Below are 18,442 nucleotides of genomic sequence, written 5' to 3'. Positions count from 1 at the left end.
GCGCCACTCCTCCCTCCGATACAGGAAGCCTGGGCTGAGGTTGGGAATCTGTAGTTAATGCAAGCATCACGGGTGTTCTGATGAAAGTGGCAGTCGCTGCTTTGAGAAATAGTTACTGTTGTTGTTTTAAGGTTTACTTATTTATTTAGAAAGTCAGAATTACAGGGAGAGAGGGAGAAAGAGAAAGAAATCTTCCATCCACCGGTTCACTCCTTAGAAAGCTTCATCTGGGTCTTCCTCATGGAGGACAGAGGCCCAAACACTTGGGCCGTCTTCTGCTACTTTACCAGGCTACTCGCAGGGAGCTGAGCAGCGGAGACACGAACTGGTGCCATATGGGATGCTGGCATGGCAGGCCGTGGCTTCACTCACTGCATCCACAATGCTTGCCTCTTATTGGGGTTTTTAATAAGTTTCAGGGGCTCATGAAGCTCTAGAAGATGTTTCCAACATTTTGTGTCTCTATGAATCAGCAGATGGAAGACTTTCTCTCTGTCTCTCCCTCTCTCTGGCTGTAACTCTACCTCTCAAATAAATAAATTCTCAAAAAAAGTCACACAGTACCTCATAAACATGTGCAATGAATTTGTGTCAATTAAAAATAATATTATACTTAAGGGAAATAAGAAAAGTCATAGAAAACTATAAAATAGAAGGAAAAAATTACCTCATAGCCCCAAAGTAACCATCATTAATGTTTTCTTGTATATTTTTAAAAAAGATTTATTTATTTATTTGAAAGGCAGAGTTACAGAGAGAGGAGAGGCAGCTAGAGGGGGAGGGAGGGAGGGAGGGAGGGAGGGAGAGAGAGAGAGAGAGAGAGAGATCTTCCATTCACTAGTTCACTTCCCAAATGGCTGCAATGGCCAGGGCTGGGCCAGGCCAAAGCCAGGAACCAAGAGCTTCATCTGGGTCTCCCAAGTGGGTATAGGAGTCCAAGTACTTGGGCCATCTTCTGCTTTCCCTGCACATTAGCAGGGAGCTGAACTGGAAGTAGAGCACCCAGGGCTCAAACCAGTGCCCTTATGGGATGCTGGTATTGCAGGCAGTGGTTTAGCCACTACACCATGACACTGGGCCCAAATGCCTGCTCTTATAGGGTACTTTTTGTTCACACATAAAAATTCAAGCCGAACCTATTTTGATTTGTCACTGTCTTAGAGACATACAGCATGCATCTAATAAAATGTATGTGGCCTATGTTGAGATAGGGATAGCATTTAGAAGAACTGTGTAAGTAATGAAGCCCTTACACAAGCAGAGCGTCAGCTGCATGGAGTGTGGAAGTTGCACACTGAGGGAGTCTGTGCTCATTTTCAATGTGAAGTACAGCTAAGAGTGCCTCAGGACTCCCAGCTTCCCACACACTGTCATATCCACAGAGACAGAACTGGAGAATCCAGAAGTGACTGGTTATGTATTTAACAGGACACTGGGCAGTGAGTAGTGCTCAATACTCACTTATATGACCTTTCCCCCCATTACTAGTTACACAAACACTCCCGTGATGCCAAAAAGAGGAGGAAGCGGACTTTGCACACGCCAAAGCGGAGTCCAAAGACCTTGGCCACCTAACAGGAAAAGATGAAGGAGGCAGGCAGTGTTGATGCATGTAGCACATTGCCCCAGGGCAGTAACTTCCTGTTAGCCAACTTCAGCAGCACATAGATTCCCATAGATTCATGGTGAGAACTGGGCATGGGTCACAACACTTACAAAAAGGACAGACGGGAAGGACGTGTGAAGGAGCAGGTTATGGGTCGCTGGTGAGGAGCTGCGAGGAGAGAAAGACGGGGAGCAATTGGAAGGTTTCGTGGAGGAGTTTGTGTATAGGAAGAGGGAAGACCAGCCCCAAGAGACGGAGGGAACCTACTTAGATCTCTAAGGAACCCTGCAAGGCTCACTTGCCACGGCCTGTTCACTTCCTAAGAGATTTCTATGCAGAGGCAGGCACTGCCAGAGTGAGCCCTGTGTTGGGACCACGTGTAAAGCTCATCGGGATTTTCTCACAGCCATAACGCACGTAGGGACTTTGGAGAAGGCTTTGGACAATCAGCTCAAGAGCACAGGTCAGTTGGTGGCAGAGCTGCATTCCAGGCCCAGGGCATGGCTCTGCTGTGCAATCATGAAGCTCCCCCAGGTAGTTCTGAAATCCGTTAGCCATGGCTCATTGTTCATTCAAAAATGTTTTAGCCTTATTGGTAAAATTCTATCAGGAAAAAAAAAGATGATGGGCCTAAAGTCTAAGTGGTTTTGTGAACCTGGAAAAGGCAAAGGGAACACCGCCAGGGTTCTCAACACCTTTTATGAAATAGATTTGCCTCAGTAAGCAAGAATACAATGTAGAGTAAAAGTTATAGACTGCTGTGTAAATGTCAGGTAGCTAGGTAGGCATTAGCCTATGTGGGTATAGGAGCTGAAGGAAAATAAGAATTATGGGGAAGAAACTAGGAATTTTTAGAGAAAATGGGAATTTTTATGTGATGGAATGAGGCAAAAAACCTGGAAAACAGACCAGCAATTACATATCTAAAATATTGCTGTTGTTTAGTAGCCTTGGTAGGTAGGATCCAGGCTTCTGCTTGGGACAACTTAACAGGACTCTTGCTCAACCTGCACACAGAGGTCTAGGCTGTTAGTTCCAATAAACTGTGCTGATAAAGTCCTGGGAGGAATTTCAGGACTCTCACACCCAGAGAGCCTCTACCCAGCCATTTCCCAGGATAGGGAGAAGGAGAGGAGAAATAGGGTGTGTGTGTGTGTGTGTATGGGAAGAACCCATACTCATATCCATAAAAACTCCAGTCTGGGGACCGGTGTTATGGCATAGCGGTAAAGCCGCTGCCTGCAGTGCCGGCATCCCATATGGGCACCTGTTCGAGTCCCGGCTGCTCCTCTTCTGATCCAGCTCTTTGCTATGGTCTGGGAAATCAGTAGAAGATGGCCCAAGTGTTTGGGCCCCTTCACCCAAGTGGGAGACCCAATAGAAGCTCCTGGCTCCTGGCTTCAGATTGGCCCAGCTCTGGCTGTTGTGGCCATCTGGGGAGTAAATCAGCGGATGGAAGACCTTGATCTCTCTCTCTCTGCCTATGCCTCTTTGTAACTGCCTTTCAAATAATTAAACAAATCCTTAAAAGAAAAAAAAAAAGCCTCCAGTCTGAATACAGACTGTGCGGTCAGTTTTTTCCTGAGATGCCCACTTGGTCTGTCAGGTGTATTGTCTGAATACAGACTTTGCTCTCTTGCTTACCGCTACTCTGTTTCACTTCTGAATTCTTTCTTGTTCAAGGATGAGAATCTCCTCTTAGCTGTTTCCCATAACATAAACACTACTGTGATATTTTTAAGTTTCATAATGCTTCAAGACCACTTTATTTTTACTGACTTAAAAGTTAGTCACTTGAAGTTTTGCTATGAAAACTTCATAAACATGCAATGCTGAAGCCACCACCTGGGATGCCTGCAACCCATATGGGAGTGCCTAATTCAAGTCCCAGCTACTCCACTTCTGAGCCAGCCTCCTGCTAATGCGCCCCCTGGTGCACTAGGTGCGTTAGGCAGCAGCAGATGACTCAAGCCTGTGGGTCCCTGCCACTGAGTGGAAGAGCTAGACCGAGTTCCAGGCTCCTTGCTTCATCAGCCTAGCCCAGTCCTGGCTGTTGTAGCAATTTGGGGAATAAACCAGCAGATAAACAATCTTGTTCAATCTCTCTCTCTGCCTTTTGCATAAAATGAAAATAAATTTGAAAAGTTTCAAACTTCATAAAATTGTCAAGTTTCTATATGTTAGGAGAAAAAGTCTTCCATTTTTGTTTTTATTATTTATTTATTCTTTTAAAGATGTATTTATTTATTTTAAAGGCAGAGTTACAGAAAGACAGGAGGAGAGACAGAGAGAGATACCTGCTGGTTCACTCACCAAATGGCTGCAATGGCCTGGGCTGGGCCAGGCTGAAGCCAAGAGCCACGAGCTTCTTCCCTATATCCCACATGGGTGCAAGGGCCCAAGCACTTTGGCCAACCTTCACTGCTTTCCCAGGCACATTAGCAAGGAGCTGGATTTGAACTGGAGCAGCCAGGACTCCAACCAGTGCCTATATGGGAGGCTGGCACTGCCGACTGGGGCTTTAACTGCTAAACCACAGCACTGGCTCCTTCCTTTGAATTTCTATTAATATGGGAGAAAAAACTCTTAAGGAAGAACCTGTACTTTCTTCCTTTTCTTTTTTTCAGTGTCTGGAATGGAATGCTTCCTCAAACATATTTTGTACCAAGTAATAAACATAGGCAATAAATGCATAATATTTAAACTCATCCATAGCACTCTTTCTCCAAAATATTGGAAAAGGCATCATTCATTATCTTTCATTTTCCTGAAAAGCTGTGAGAAAATCATATTCCATACATTGGAAAGATTGCCACTCAAGAGAATCACCTTTTAAAAATATTGGAGTGATTGCTCCTGAGAAAGCATTTAGTTTACCTTGGTGCAGGTCCATATTTTTAATATTCAGTTTGACTTCTGAATATGAAGCAGTTACGGAGCAATCAGTCTTCCAAGTCAGCTGAGACAGAGCTCAAAGGACAGAGGCATCAGCCCGGTGCAGCATTCACAGCACTTCACACCGTGATCCTGGTCAACAGGACCTTGCTTTTTTTTGCAAGGCACAAGCTGCAAGGACAGTGTTGCAGGGCATGAGGCGCTTCCCAGGCAGCAGGCTCTTTTCAGCCTCTGCAATGAATTTCTTCTTGAAAATGAAGACAGTGTTGATCACCTGTGGTTCTGTCTGCTTCCAGCCTATCCTCCATCCTGCTATGGCTTTCCAGTTTCTAGGAGCAATCTTCAGAAGCACTGTGGTATAGCAGCAAGAGCTGAGAGGCAGGGAATGTGCATTCTAGATCTTACTAGTAATGGCAAAGTCCCTGTGAAGTCCCTGTCTGATTTTTTAAATAAGGGAGGTTGTGTTTCTAACTTTAAATTTTTGTGTTTTTTCTCTCTAGCATCAGTTAGGAATATCTGACTCTCTCTCTCTCTTTCTCTTTCTCCCTCTCTCTCTCTCTCTCTCTCTCTCTCTCTCTATATATATATATATATATATATATATATATATATATATCTATCCAGAGCCTCTCATCTCTGACCAACAATAAGCAGGTCAATAAGAAAAAAAAATAAATTTATTCTGGACATGGTAAAACTCACATCACTGGAGTCACATGAAGTATGAAACTTTCTGGAGAGTCTGATGAGTGAGGCCTAAATGGCTTCCGGAGCTAGAGAGAGGGAAAGACTTGAACAGGGTGGGGCTTGCTGTATCTTGGAGGAAGGCAAAGACAAGCAGTGCGGTGGGAGTGAGAAGTGAAATGCACTGAAAATGGCATCATTCTGTAAGCAGAGTCTCTTAGGTAATCGCTCTGTGCTCAGAAGAATAGCTGAAAACTTGGGATAAGGGGGAGAGGGAGAAGGGTATCCTGGGTAAGAAACCTTTAGTTTAGAGATTAACCTCAGTGGTTAATCTTTTCTAGTTAATGAGACATCACAGTAATCTCTTTTATTCTGGGATGGCCTCGCAGAGATGGGTGGTGGAGTAGAGTAAGTCAGAGATGAACCTTGAGACGGTCCTTTAGTTCAGAGTCCTCAGACTGTGGCATGTGGGGTAGGCCTTCCCGGCCCCAGCAACAACATATTTCAAACTTCATGTGGCTTTTCCTCCAGAGAACCTCCAATAGAAACTGAAGGCAAATATTGATGCAAAACTGGTGAACATAGTACTCGAAAGTCCTCTACAGCTCTTTGTAGAGTATTCAGTAGGTGCTAAATAAATACCTGTTGATGACATCTTTAAGGGCTCTTTCAACATTACTGATGTTGTAGCACCAGTGATGGAAATCTATGTGCTCTTAGAGCACCTGAGAAATCAAAGAGAATGGGGAAATAGAGAAACCCACCCCCCTAAGCTAGTCAATTTTAATTATTGATGAGGTATAGAGTTTATTTTCTCTGGCCTGAAAGTGATCAGAGTTGAGATTCCCACAGGCTGCTGGTAGTCGTCAGCTTTTTATTACTATATGCCAGAGAGAAGCTAATTTTATAAAGAGAAAACTTTCACAGCTTAGGGTTTAGTTTACAGTTTAGTTCACAGTTTAGGGAGGTTCAAGCCCAAGGTTGGGCAGCTCCATTGGTGTGGTTTCTGGTGAGGGTGGTGGACAACGATGCCAAAATACATGCAGAGGAGGAACCATGTGGTGAGCCAGGACGCAGAGCAGCTGGGTTCCTCAGCCTTTTGTAGCCAACACTCTCGAGAGAGAGCAGCCCTGCAAAGGAGCACCCCCAGTGACCTAGCAGCTTCTCACTAGGCCGCCCCACCTGCTAAAGTCCCATTATCTCTCAGGCGAGCCACACTGGGACCAAGCCTGTAACACCCGGGCCTTTGAAGGACATTCAACATCCAAACTAATATCCAAACCATCTGAGCAGGGAACAAACAACACTTTGTTGTCAGGCCAAAAAGGTATTTGTTACACTGAGTTAGAACAGATTTAAAGATTGACCCTGGGCTTTGGCATGGGTACTATGTAAGAGAACCAATCCAAGGCATTTGGGCTAAAAGACCAGGCTGTGTGATTGAACCTCGTTTGTCCTACGTGTCCACTCAGATGAGCATTTCTCAAACTTAGGATATGGACATTTTGGGCCAGGTGATGATTGAGGGTGGCTGTGCAGTGTAGGACATTTAACAGTATCCAGTTATCTACACACTGAATTCCAGGAGCACCACCCCAGACTATCGTGGCAGGTAGAAATCTCTCCTTTTGAGAACTTTTAAAGAATATTCTGAGATGTGTCTGTTAGTAACTGTTAAGCTGATTTATGTTCTGGTTTTTGTTGTCAGGACTTTTGCATTCTCTCTCACCATTTCTATACACTTTGTCTTAAAATTCCTACGTAAATTCTGCTGACATGGATGTTAGTGAGTTCCCTTTTACATATTAAAGCCTCGAAGATTTATGCTGATGGTGCTAAGAGAGTAGAAATACAACACAGTTGTGTTCAGAGGTGGGGCCTTTGGAAAGTGACTCAATTGGTATAGGTTAGTAGAGTGGAGCCTGTGGCTTCTGATTCCAACTTCCTGTTAATGCACGCCCCAGGAGGCAGCAGTGATGGCCGAAGTACTTGAGCCCTGTCACCCACATGAGAGACCCAGGTTGAGTTCCTGGCTCCTAGCTTCAGCCTTGTCCAGCTCTGGCTATTGCAGGCATTTGGGGAGTGAACCAGCAGGTGGAAAATCCGTATTTCTCTGCCTTTCAAATAAATAAAAATAAGTAAACACAAATTTGCAAGAGACACAGAGATGCAAACTCTCTTGCTGAATGAGGTTCTGTGTCACCTCAGGACACTGCCAGCAAGAACAGCATCACCAGAGGCTGAACCAACTGTTCAGCCTGATGTTGGCCTGTGAACCTCTAAAACCATGAGCCAAAGTAAACCTCCTTCTTTCCTAAATAGCTTGTCATAGGCGTTTTGTTGTAGCAACAAAAAGCTAATACAATCCTTTTGAAATTTTCAGTTTTCCCCAGGTGAACTAGAAGCACAAGGGATTTTTCCTTCCTATAGTTTAGATAAGGAACTCAGCATTCCATTGGATAGGGGTGAGTTGCTGTAGGAAACATCTCAACAACAGAATAGGGAGATGCAGAGAGCGAGCTGTGGATGCTGGGGCTCTTCCATGACAAAGCGTTCATTACTCCATATCCCATGGAATTTCATAGGATAACCATATTCTCTTTGTAGCCTATAAACTTTATCTTGAGTTCTGGATTTATATACCCCGCTGTGCACTGAATCCTTTGTGACCATTCAATGTCAAAATAATGCTTTTGTCCTTGGAAGACCTGTGAACTTGCATCTCATGTGAGCTGATGCTCCTAGAGGTAAACAAAATAATAATAATAATAATAATAATAATAGTAATAGTAATACGGTCAGCGCTGCAGCATATTGGGTAAAGCTGCCACCTGCAGTGCTCGCATCCCACGTGGGCACCGATTTGAGTCTCAGCCACTCCACTTCTAATCTAGCTCTCTGCTGTGGCCTGGGAAAGCAGAAGCAGATGGCCTAAGTCCTTGGACCCCTGCACCCACTCTGGGAGAACAGGAAGAAGCTCCTGGCTCCTGGCTTCAGATTGGTGCAGCTCTGGCCGTTGCGGCCATCTGGGGAGTGAACCAGCAGATGGAAAACCTCTCTCTCTCTCTCTCTCTCTCTCTCTCTCTCTGCCTCTCTGTAACTCTACCTTTCAAATAAATAAATAAATCTTAAAATAATAATAGTTTTAGAGTTCTTGTGAATTCAGAGAGAAAACTTAAAGGGACTCTCACAAACATGCTAGTTGAGATGAGACATTTTGAAGATGCTGAATGTATGGAAATGAAGTAAAAGCTAGGCAGAAAGTAGCAGGATAGGGGAAACCCATGGCTGTGAGGAGTTTCAACAGGAACAGGAAGCAGCATGTGGGCTCTAATCAAACAAGAATCGGCTTCTCCAAAAAGTCTAGCAACCTGAAGAGTTAATGTTAGAAATATAACAAGTGGCCGGCGCCGCGGCTCACTAGGCTAATCCTCCACCTAGTGGCGCCGGCACACCTGGTTCTAGTCCCAGTCGGGGTGCCGGATTCTGTCCCGGTTGCCCCTCTTCCAGGCCAGCTCTCTGCTATGGCCCGGGAGTGCAGTGGAGGATGGTCCAAGTGCTTGGGCCCTGCACCCCATGGGAGACCAGGAAAAGCACCTGGCTCCTGGCTCCTGCCATCGGATCGGCGCGGTGCGCCGGCCGCAGCGTGCCGGCCGTGGCGGCCATTGGAGGGTGAACCAACGGCAAAGGAAGACCTTTCTCTCTGTCTCTCTCTAACTGTCCACTCTGCCTGTCAAAAAATAAATGAATAATAATAAAAAAAGAAATATAACAAGTGACCCGAAGGGGAACAAAGCAAAGAATTTGAGTTGGATTTGTGCCACTAAAATTGAAAACTTATTTGTAGCTGGTGTGTATCCTGAAGACATCATATGATGAACAATATGTTTCTAGATGAATTTATGTGGTAGGAGAAGGAAGGCCAGATTCCATGAGTGCGATATTTGTAGCAAAAACGAGAATCCTCCTTGATATGGAGGATGTCAGCATAAACATCAAGCCAGGACATATGCCTCTGCTGTATAATGCAGTGATTGCCAAGAATAAAACTATATTGTGTATCTGTTAAAAAAAAAACTATAATAAATATGACTGCAGAATGTAATTTTGTGTCTCTGGCATAACAGAGGATATGAAGGATCATGCCACATTTCAGATCATTATAAATACAATTATCTTGACTTTTAATAGAAGGAAATTACAATTATTTGTGCTTCCCATTTTTAAAGTTCTGTAACTTTAGTGGTGACTTCATTTTATCTCATAGTTGATATCAGAATCCTGATTCCCAGGGCCTTCAAAAAATACTTGGAAACTTTAAGTTTTAAAATTTAACTCAGGGGCCAGCGCTGTGGCTCAGTGGGTTAAGGCCCTGGCCTGAAGCACCAGCATCCCTTATGGGCACCAGTTCGAGTCCTGGCCACTCCTCTTCTGATCCAGCTCTCTGCTGTGGCCTGGGATAGCAGTAGAAGATGGCCCAAGTCCTTGGGCCCCTGCGCCCACGTGGGAGACCTGAAGGAATCTCCTGGCTCCTGGCTTTGGATTGGTGCAGCTCCAGCTGTTGCAGCCAACTGAGGAGTGAACCCAATGAAAGGAAGACCTCTCTCTCTGTCTCTACCTCTTTCTGTAACTCTTTCAAATAATTTTTTTTAATTGTTTAAAAAATTTAACTCATTTATTTAAATTATTTATTTACATGAGAGGTTGAGCACTCCCATCCATTAGTTCACTCCTCATATACCCTCAATGACATTTCAAGGGCTGGGACCAGGAGCCAGGAACCCAGTCCAGGTCTCCCACATGGGTGGTAGGAATCCACCTTCTTGAGCCATCATTGCTGCTACCCAGGGTCTACATTAGCAGGAAGCCAAACCCAGGAGCTACAGCCAGGAATCAAACCCAGACACTCTGATGTGGGGAGCAACTGGGAGCAACCCGGACTGGACTGAGTTACTGGAATTAAGACTTATTCTATGCATCTGCTCTCCCACAATATGGCGCTGGGAGAGGAGGCAACAGCTTCTACCCAGCTGCCTCTCACCAACTTGACAAGCTGCAGGACCTGCTCCTGATTGGAGGAGAGCAGCGTGCTCGGCGTGTGGGCAGCCGAGTTAGGATTGGCGGAGGAGGACTATAAAGGAGGAGAGAGACGGCATGCACCAGGAACATCTAAGAGGAACATCTAAGAGGAACACCTGTGCAGCCCACGAGAGAGCCGGCCGGCGGTGTGCTGCTCCCCTGCGGAAGTGGGGAATGTGGCCAGGGGGAACTGCCCTTCCACAGAGGTGGAAGGGATAGTAGCCAACCCGGGAAGAACCAGCAGCAAACCCGGGGAGGGCCAAGCAGACGAAAGAACAGCGCAGGGTCCTGTGTCGTTCCTCCAGGAAGAGGGGGAGCGACACTCTGATATGGGACAAGGGCATCTTAATCACTCAACTAAAGGCTTGCTTCTCAAATAGAATTGAGAGTCCAGAAATAAACTCCAACATCCAGGTCCTTTCAGTTTAACAGTAGGTCACATTAGTACAATGGGCAGAGAATATTCATCAAATGGTGATGGGATATGGAATTTTCAGATATAAGAAACTTTATTTTGCTTCACCAAATACACAGAAAGTAATGTAGATTGTAGGTATAGAAATAGCACTGAAAATTGCAAAAACTCTTAGAAGAAAATATGAGAGTAAACCTTTTTGACTAGGCAGCAATTTTAAAATATAGCATGAAAATCACAAGTGATAAAAGAGAAGTTTGATTAGTTGCACATCATCAAAATTAAAAACTTTTGTTCCAGGGCCTGTGCTGTGGCCTAGTAGGCTAAGCTTCTGCCTGCAGCACTGGCATCCCATATGGGCACTGGTTCAAGTCCCAGCTGCTCCTGTTCCGATCTAGCTCTCTGCCATGGCCTGGTAAAGCAGTAGAAAAGGCCCCAAGTGGTTGAGTCCCCACACCCATGTGGGAGACCAGAAGCTCCTGGTTCCTGGCTTCAGATCAGCTCAGTTCCAACCACTGCAACCATTTGGGGAGTGAACCAGAGGATGGAAGACCTTTCTCTCCATTTCTTCCTCTGTCTCTAACTCTACCTCTCAAAGAAATAAAATCTTTTACAACAACAACAACAACAACAAAAACCTCTTGTGCCTCAGGGGATACTATCAAGAAAGTGAAAAGGGTCTGGTGTTATGGCACAGCAGGTTACATTGCCACTGGGTGATACCCACATCCCATATCAGAGTGCTAGTTTGAGTTCCAGCTGCTCTGCTTCTGATCCAGCTTCTGCTGATGAGCCTGGGAAACAGCAAATGGGTGTTGCAGACCCAAATGGGTGCTGTAGATCGAACCAGGGGACAGATGAGCAGTTTTTATTATTACTCTGTTAATTTTTTAAAAAACTTCTACCTTGTAAGCAAATTTTAACACTATCCAGAACAAAGTATTAACATTTATGAGAGAAAAATATTCTTTATCGCACCTTCAGAAATTACTACTTCAAATCAACAGCTCCTTATCTGAAACCTTTTTGGCTAGACACTTTTAGGAATTCAGAACCTGACATCCCATTTGAGCACTGGTTCGAGTCCTGGCTACTCCACTTCTTATCCAGTTTCCTACTAATGTGCCTAAATGCTTGGGCCCCTGCCACCCACAGGGGAGACCTAGATGGAATTTCAGGCTCCTTGTTCGCTCCTGACCCAATCTAGGCCATTGGCAGTCTTTGGGGGAATAAACCAGTAGATGGAAGATTCATGTCTCTCTCTCTCTAATTCTGCCTTTCAAATAAATAAACCTTTAAAATACATACAATCCCCTAACCCTACAGCTGGATCAATCTCCCCACAAGTGCTAAGATTAAAAAAAGAAAAATCAGAACTTTTCTTAGTAAGGTGTATCTGCTGTATAGTATGCAATATCTCCAGCAAGCTGCACTGTGATTAAACACATCAATACTTCTGCAGAAAACTCATGAATATTCACACCAGGTGCGCATTCAGCTTCACCCAGCCTTGGTGCTGTTCAGGTCAGACAAGTACCAAAGGGGTTAGGAAAGACAGAGGGGTTGGGGCCTATAAGGCTAATTTGAAATCAAGTTCTCTAGAGAGTATTTGCTACCTAGTTCAAAGCCAAAGAAAACTTTTGGTTTTCCCCTCCCACAGATTAAAAAAAAAGAAAGAAACAGTGTATTTCATGTTAAGAATGAAACTTAGTATACCTTACCGCAGAAGGCAATCACAAAATGTATCGACCCGGGAAACGAAATTAACCAAGTGACCGTCCTCTGCACTCGTGAAAACCCCGTTTCTCGGCACGACTGTAAGAGACATCACATCACCCGAGAAGCCAGGTTTGATGTCCGGGGCAGAGTGAAACCAGAGGAAAGGCGGAAGGTGGGAGACACGCGAGGCACGCGGACAAGTCAGAAACCCACACCCTGGGCTGTAAAGCCGATCTGTACTTGGAGCAATTAGACCTTGCGAATTTGTTACTTTTTAAAAAAAATTTTAACAAAAATGTAAATTAAACATCCTCTTTTTTTGGTGACTCCCATCAGCGCCAGCCGGCCCCGTGCGCGACGCGGGGTGTTCCGCGGCCCCGGCGGCAGCCGCCCCGCCGGAGAGCGGGAGTCCGGCGGCCAGAGGCCATCTTGGGCCTCGGGGAGGACGGGACGAAGCCCAGCCGGGCTCTGGGGGCCGCTGTGCCAGGACCCGGGGACAAGGCGACTCCTCGAGAAGGCGCGGGCGAGCGCTCCCGCGGGGCGGACGCAAGAGGCGGCGCGGCCTGGGGAGCCGGTGCCGAGGGAGCCGGCGCGCGGCGTCGGGCCGAAGCTGAGGGACGCTGGTTCGGACGAGGCAGCCGGCCGCGCCGCCGCCATCCCAGCGGGCTGGGCACCAGCGCGCCGCGCCCCGCGCCCGCACACACCGCGCCTCGCGAACCGCAGAACCCCGCAGCCGGCGGCTCCGTCCCGACGCAGGGATCGGCCCCCAGCCTCAATCACGGGGTGGGACCCTCGAGGCTCCTGTCCAACCCCGGTCCCCGGCGAGCGCGGGGCGGGACCCTCGCGGTCTCCTGTCCAATCCTATTCCTCAGAGAGCGCGGGGCGGGAATTTCGCGCCTTCTGTCCAATCCGGCTTCTCGGCGAGCTCGGGGCGGGACTCTCGCGGCGTCCGTGCTACTCCGCCCCGCAGCGGCCCGAAGGGAGTCGGCCGCGGCGGCTGTCCGAAGCGGTGAGGACCGACGGGCCCGCGGGGGCAGCGCTCCCGCCGCTGACCGTGCAGCTCGGGGGCCGGGGCGAAGTCAAGTCGCCAAGGGCAGAGTTAAGTCGTGTTGGGCCGCAGGGGTGCCCGGGGCTGGCGGGGCTGCGCTGTCCTGGCGCGGGCATCTCGCCTGCGGGGTCTGAGCTGCCGTGAGGCTGGGCCGCCGGGCCGGGCTGGTTGCGGTGGTCTCGTTGGGGTTTGCTCCCGTGGGGGCCTCTCGAGTGTGCAGCGCCGCCGCTGGGCGGGCGCGGAGGAGCCCTGGTTCTCAGCTGCGCCGCAGGTGCCCGGGCGCCCCGCGGACCAGTCCCGGGGAGGTGCGGTCGCCTGGAAGCCGGGCGACCCGGTGGTCGTTCACCTCCGTTCTCCCGCAGCCTGGGCCTTGGCCTGTGCCGCCAGCGACTGACAGCAGTCCGAGTGCTGGGGCCTCCGAGCTGCTGGGCTTTCTGCCTTCCACCATCTTTCACCAGCCTTTGTTATTTCTTTTTTCTTCCTCCCCACAGTCGCCAGGCTGATTCAGCTCCCTGTGAGATTCCGCAGAGCAGAGCTGTTCCTGCAGGCTCCTGGCGGTCCTGAACAGCCCATCTCAGCGGGCCGGTATGTGACAGCCTCTCCCCGTGCTTACTGCTCCCGGTTGTCTCCCACCTCTTACTGCCGCAGGACCCCACGCTGAGTCCAGCGCCATCACCTTCTGAAGTCTTTTGCAATTGTATTACTTAAACTTTGTGGTTGGGACTTCATGACAACTCGTCCAGAATGATTCTGGAAAATTCGTCATCTTCAGATGTGCCTGCTGCGGACTTAGGCACTGTAGTGGGTTTGAAATTCCTCCTCTTGTTCCCAGTTTCCTACAGTCTGTTAAGTGGCAGGGAGTTAAATAGAACTTATTATCTGGGCGTGTGTGTGTGTGTGTGTGTTTTCCTGTCGCTGCATAGAAATCAGCCACGAAGTTAACATCAACAGTATTTATTATCTCCCTGCTTCTGTAGGTCTGCCGGCTGGGTGAGGTGAGCTGAAAGCAAGGTTTCCGTAGTAGGTCTGGGTTCTTTGCTGGAGCCTCTTGTTACGGAGGAGAATTCACTTCTAGGCTTGTAGAATTCAGTTCCAGTGCACTTGCAGGAGTGAGGGTCCTGTTCCCTTACTGTAGCAGCCTTGCCTCCCTCAGTTCTTTAAGGCCACACTTGCATGTTCAAAGTCAGCACCAGGAATCTTTATCTTGCTTTAAATCTCTTACATGTCTTCCACTCTAGTTCTCTGCCCTGAAAAGCTCCTACTTCTAGATGTATTCAAAACAAAAGTTGATGTTATTCATGCCATTATATTTTGGGCTTTCCTTGTTATGGAGAAGAGCTTAGTCTTTACCTGCTGGTGTGGGGAGATAGTCCAAAAATGAGGTGTAACAGTGGTCTTGTAGTTCCATGGCTTCTTCCTATACAATGATGTTCCATTTCTTTTTTTTTTTTTTTTTTTTTTTTCTGACAGGCAGAGTGGACAGTGAGAGAGAGACAGAGAGAAAGGTCTTCCTTTGCTGTTGGTTCACCCTCCAATGGCCGCCGCGGCCGGCGCACCACGCTGATCCGATGGCAGGAGCCAGGAGCCAGGTGCTTCTCCTGGTCTCCCATGGGGTGCAGGGCCCAAGCACTTGGGCCATCCTCCACTGCACTCCCGGGCCACAGCAGAGAGCTGGCCTGGAAGAGGGGCAACCGGGACAGAATCCGGCGCCCCGACCGGGACTAGAACCCGGTGTGCCAGCGCCGCTAGGCGGAGGATTAGCCTAGTGAGCCGCGGCGCCGGCCTGTTCCATTTCAACCACCTGTAAACTTGGACCCAATGGAAATGCAGATCTCAGTCCAAATACAGACATGACCACTTTCAGCTACGTGCCCTAGTCAGCTAACTTTAACTGAATTTCCTTGTCTTTCAGTGGATAATCATATAATGAGTTAGAGTCCTTTGATTTTTTAAAAAGATAGATTTATTTATTTGAAAGAGTTTCAGAGCTAGAGAGAGACACACACACACATACACGGGGGAGGAGAGAGAGAGAGAGAGAGAGAGAGAGAGAGATATCTTCCATCTACTGGTTCACTCCACAGATGGCCGCAACTGCTGGGGCTGCACAAGGCTAATGCCAGGAGCTTCATCCCTGTCTCCCATGTGGTAGCAGAAGCACAAGCACTTGGGCCATCTTCCGCTGCTTTTCCAGGCCATTAGCAGAGAGCTGGACCAGAATTGGAGCAGCCGGGACTCAAATCGGTGACTGTATGGGATGCCAGCGTTGCAGGCAGTGGTTTTATTGGTTACGTCACAATGCCGGCCCTAGTTCTCAGATTTTTGTTTTTTTCAAGTACCTGTCAAAGGACAATATAAAGAAAATAATCCAGCTTGAAACAAAAATATTATGGTAGGCAGAATTTTTTGAGTGGCCTTATACACACCTTAGAAACATTTCGGGTTGAGTTCTCTAAAATGAATACATGTATGGAAACAAGGTTGCTATGGGGTATGTGAAATCACTTTGCTTATACCAGCTTTCTGCATAATTAAGTTAACATGTGTCTTTGTCATGTGCCTTACATGTTCTGTAATACTGCATAACTATAGCTAGGCAAGCCTTACACATCTTTTCATACACCCTTGAAGTTGTGTCTTAGCCCATCATCCTTTTATACAAATAGAATCCTACATGTTCTTCAAGATCTGCCGCAGGTTGCCTCACTTCTATGTTGCTGCCTTGGTTTAGGGGAAAGATATAATCTAACAAATTTGGCTGTGGCCTTAAACAAGTTACTCAGTCTCTTGAGTTTTGCTTTACTAGTATATAGAATGACAGTGTGACCTTTCAGAGGTAATATGAAGGTCAGAACTAACAATGTATGTAACATATACTATAGTACTTGGTAAATGGTACGTGTTCAATAAAAGATCCCATGCAAGTCTAGCACATTGAGTCTATACCCCCCACCTTTTTTTTTTTTCTTAAGTTTGTTTTTCTATGTGACAAGTTTGTAAATTCCATGAGAACTGGGACCAAGTCCTGGATACACTGTGGTCCCTAAATACTGGCTTAGTGAACAGGACCTAGCATATATAAAAGTATGTATGAGCTTGAGTTGTGAGGGCTGTCTCTTTTCTTTAGTTTTCTTCTTGTGATTGTCATGGAAAATCAACTGGCTAAATCAACAGAAGAAAGAACGTTTCAGTACCAGGATTCTCTTCCATCACTGCCCGTTCCTCCACTTGAAGAATCACTAAAAAAATACCTTGAATCAGGTATGATTGCAATCTTTTAGTATACAGTGATCTTGCTAGCAGCTTAGATGACTGTAATGCTGTTAGAAGTTGAGAATCTAACTGCTTCTTTGTTCTAGGCTCAGAATAAAATATCCTTAAGATATCCAAAACCTTTCTTTTTATGTTAATTTTTAATTTATGCTAATTTCCCCATAGTTTGAGAAGCCAGAAAGTGTAATAATGAAAAGTACAATGCTCTGCCCATCTCCTGACCCTCTCTGCTTGCAAATCATATTCTCCAGCAAGATTTTAAAATCTTTTACCTGTTTTTTTGTATTGTTTATCTCCATATTTAAATGGACATTCTTTTATTACTGTTTCTTGAGTACTTTAGTTGTAGATCTTATAAATTCATGAAAAGGTGTGGATTTAGCTCTCTTATGTTCTTGGTCCCTTCCTGCCCCATTATTTGTACAATTCAACACCCGCTCAGTATCCTCATGCTCTCAAGATAGAGATGACGAAGGCACCAACTGAGACCTCACAGATGTGAATCTATTTACCTGATTTACATCACCTGGCCATCACTGGTTTCGTCATGCAATTATCATTCACAAGTGGACCAGGGCTTTTACTTTGATTACCTTTTCACTGCAATTTCTTGTTTTTACTCCTTTTTTATTTGCTTTGCATTCATAAATTGTTAGACACTTCAGTACACTGACAGTCCCTTAATACATTCAGAAACTTAGCTGTTCAGTCGGTTTCGTTCTTTCTTGGAGACATCCCTCCTGGAGCCCTCTCCACCTGCTCCGATCGCCATTAACTTTTCTTGGGCTTGCTGGACAGCTGATCTTGGCCTTCCCTTTTTTGGGACTGTGATGATTCTCTTCACCTGTCTCTCCTGTTTTGGCATCTGTTTATTAGTTTACTTCCCTATTTTGTGGAATCATCAGTATCTACCTAAGAAAGGATATTTGGGAGAAAAAGTTCTAGGACCTGACATTTACTTGATGTTTGCTTGAGTTTAAACTCTGGGTTAGAAATAAATTTTTTAAGAGTTTTGAAGACATTGTTTGTTTCTCTTGAAAAGTGTAATGTTATCCTAAGTTTTCATCATATGTATACATATGATATGTATGTATATGACCTATTATTTTTTACTCACTGCATGCATTTTCTCAGATGTGTCCCTTGATAGCCTTTTCATTCATTTCTCTGGGTAGTCATTGGGTTCTTTAAAAAATTACATTTTTCAGTTCCAGGGAATTTTTAATGTAATTTTTCTGAAAAGAATAGTTTTCTCCTCATTTCTTTCTCCTTTTGGGGTTGAGTTCTTTTGGATGAAGTTTTTTGTTTTGTTTGTGGAGTCAGGGAGTGAGGGAGCTCCTGTCTTGTGGTTCACTTCCCAAATAACTGGAACAGCTGGGGTTAGGCCAGGCCCATGCGTGGAACTAAACCTCGGTCTTCCACAAGGGTGTCAGGGACCCAGCCACTTGAGCCACTGCCTGCTACCTCCCAGGGTGAGCGTTAATAGAAACTCTACCCCAATTTCTCATCACTTTCCACTTCCTAGGCCTTAGAAGGTAGAGCCAGAATTTGAACCCAGGTACTCTGATATGAGGTGTGGGTATTGCAAACATGGTTCTTAAAATATTTTTTTCTGGGGACCGGTCACTGTGGTATAGCAGGCAAAGCCACCATCTGTGGTGCCGGCATCCCATATGGGCTCAGGTTCGAGTCCCAGCTGCTCCACTTCCGATCCAACTCTCTG

General features: G+C 46.3%; 1 protein-coding gene across 9 annotated transcripts in view; it reads left to right on the top strand.

Annotated features, from left to right (window-relative positions):
• The first annotated feature begins 13,305 nt into the window (after positions 1–13,305).
• The window catches only part of CROT (carnitine O-octanoyltransferase), a 41,987-nt gene continuing 36,850 nt past the window's right edge, over positions 13,306–18,442 (top strand). For 2 of the 9 annotated variants that reach the window (XM_070059864.1, XM_008261797.4), the window contains exons 1-3: positions 13,346–13,496; positions 13,938–14,031; positions 16,574–16,707. Coding sequence is in view for 3 of the 9 variants with exons in the window: in XM_008261797.4 (XP_008260019.2) it covers positions 16,593–16,707 (115 nt within the window). In the remaining 6 variants the exon portion in view is untranslated. Of the gene's footprint in view, positions 13,502–13,937; positions 14,032–16,573; positions 16,708–18,442 lie in introns of all 9 variants that reach the window. The other 7 variants (XM_051853367.2, XM_008261798.4, XM_070059863.1 and 4 more) reach the window with 7 other exon arrangements.

The sequence above is a fragment of the Oryctolagus cuniculus genome, chromosome 16 (assembly GCF_964237555.1).
Source record: "Oryctolagus cuniculus chromosome 16, mOryCun1.1, whole genome shotgun sequence".
Taxonomy (NCBI): Eukaryota; Metazoa; Chordata; class Mammalia; order Lagomorpha; family Leporidae; genus Oryctolagus; species Oryctolagus cuniculus.
This window is presented reverse-complemented; position numbering and strand designations above follow the sequence as displayed.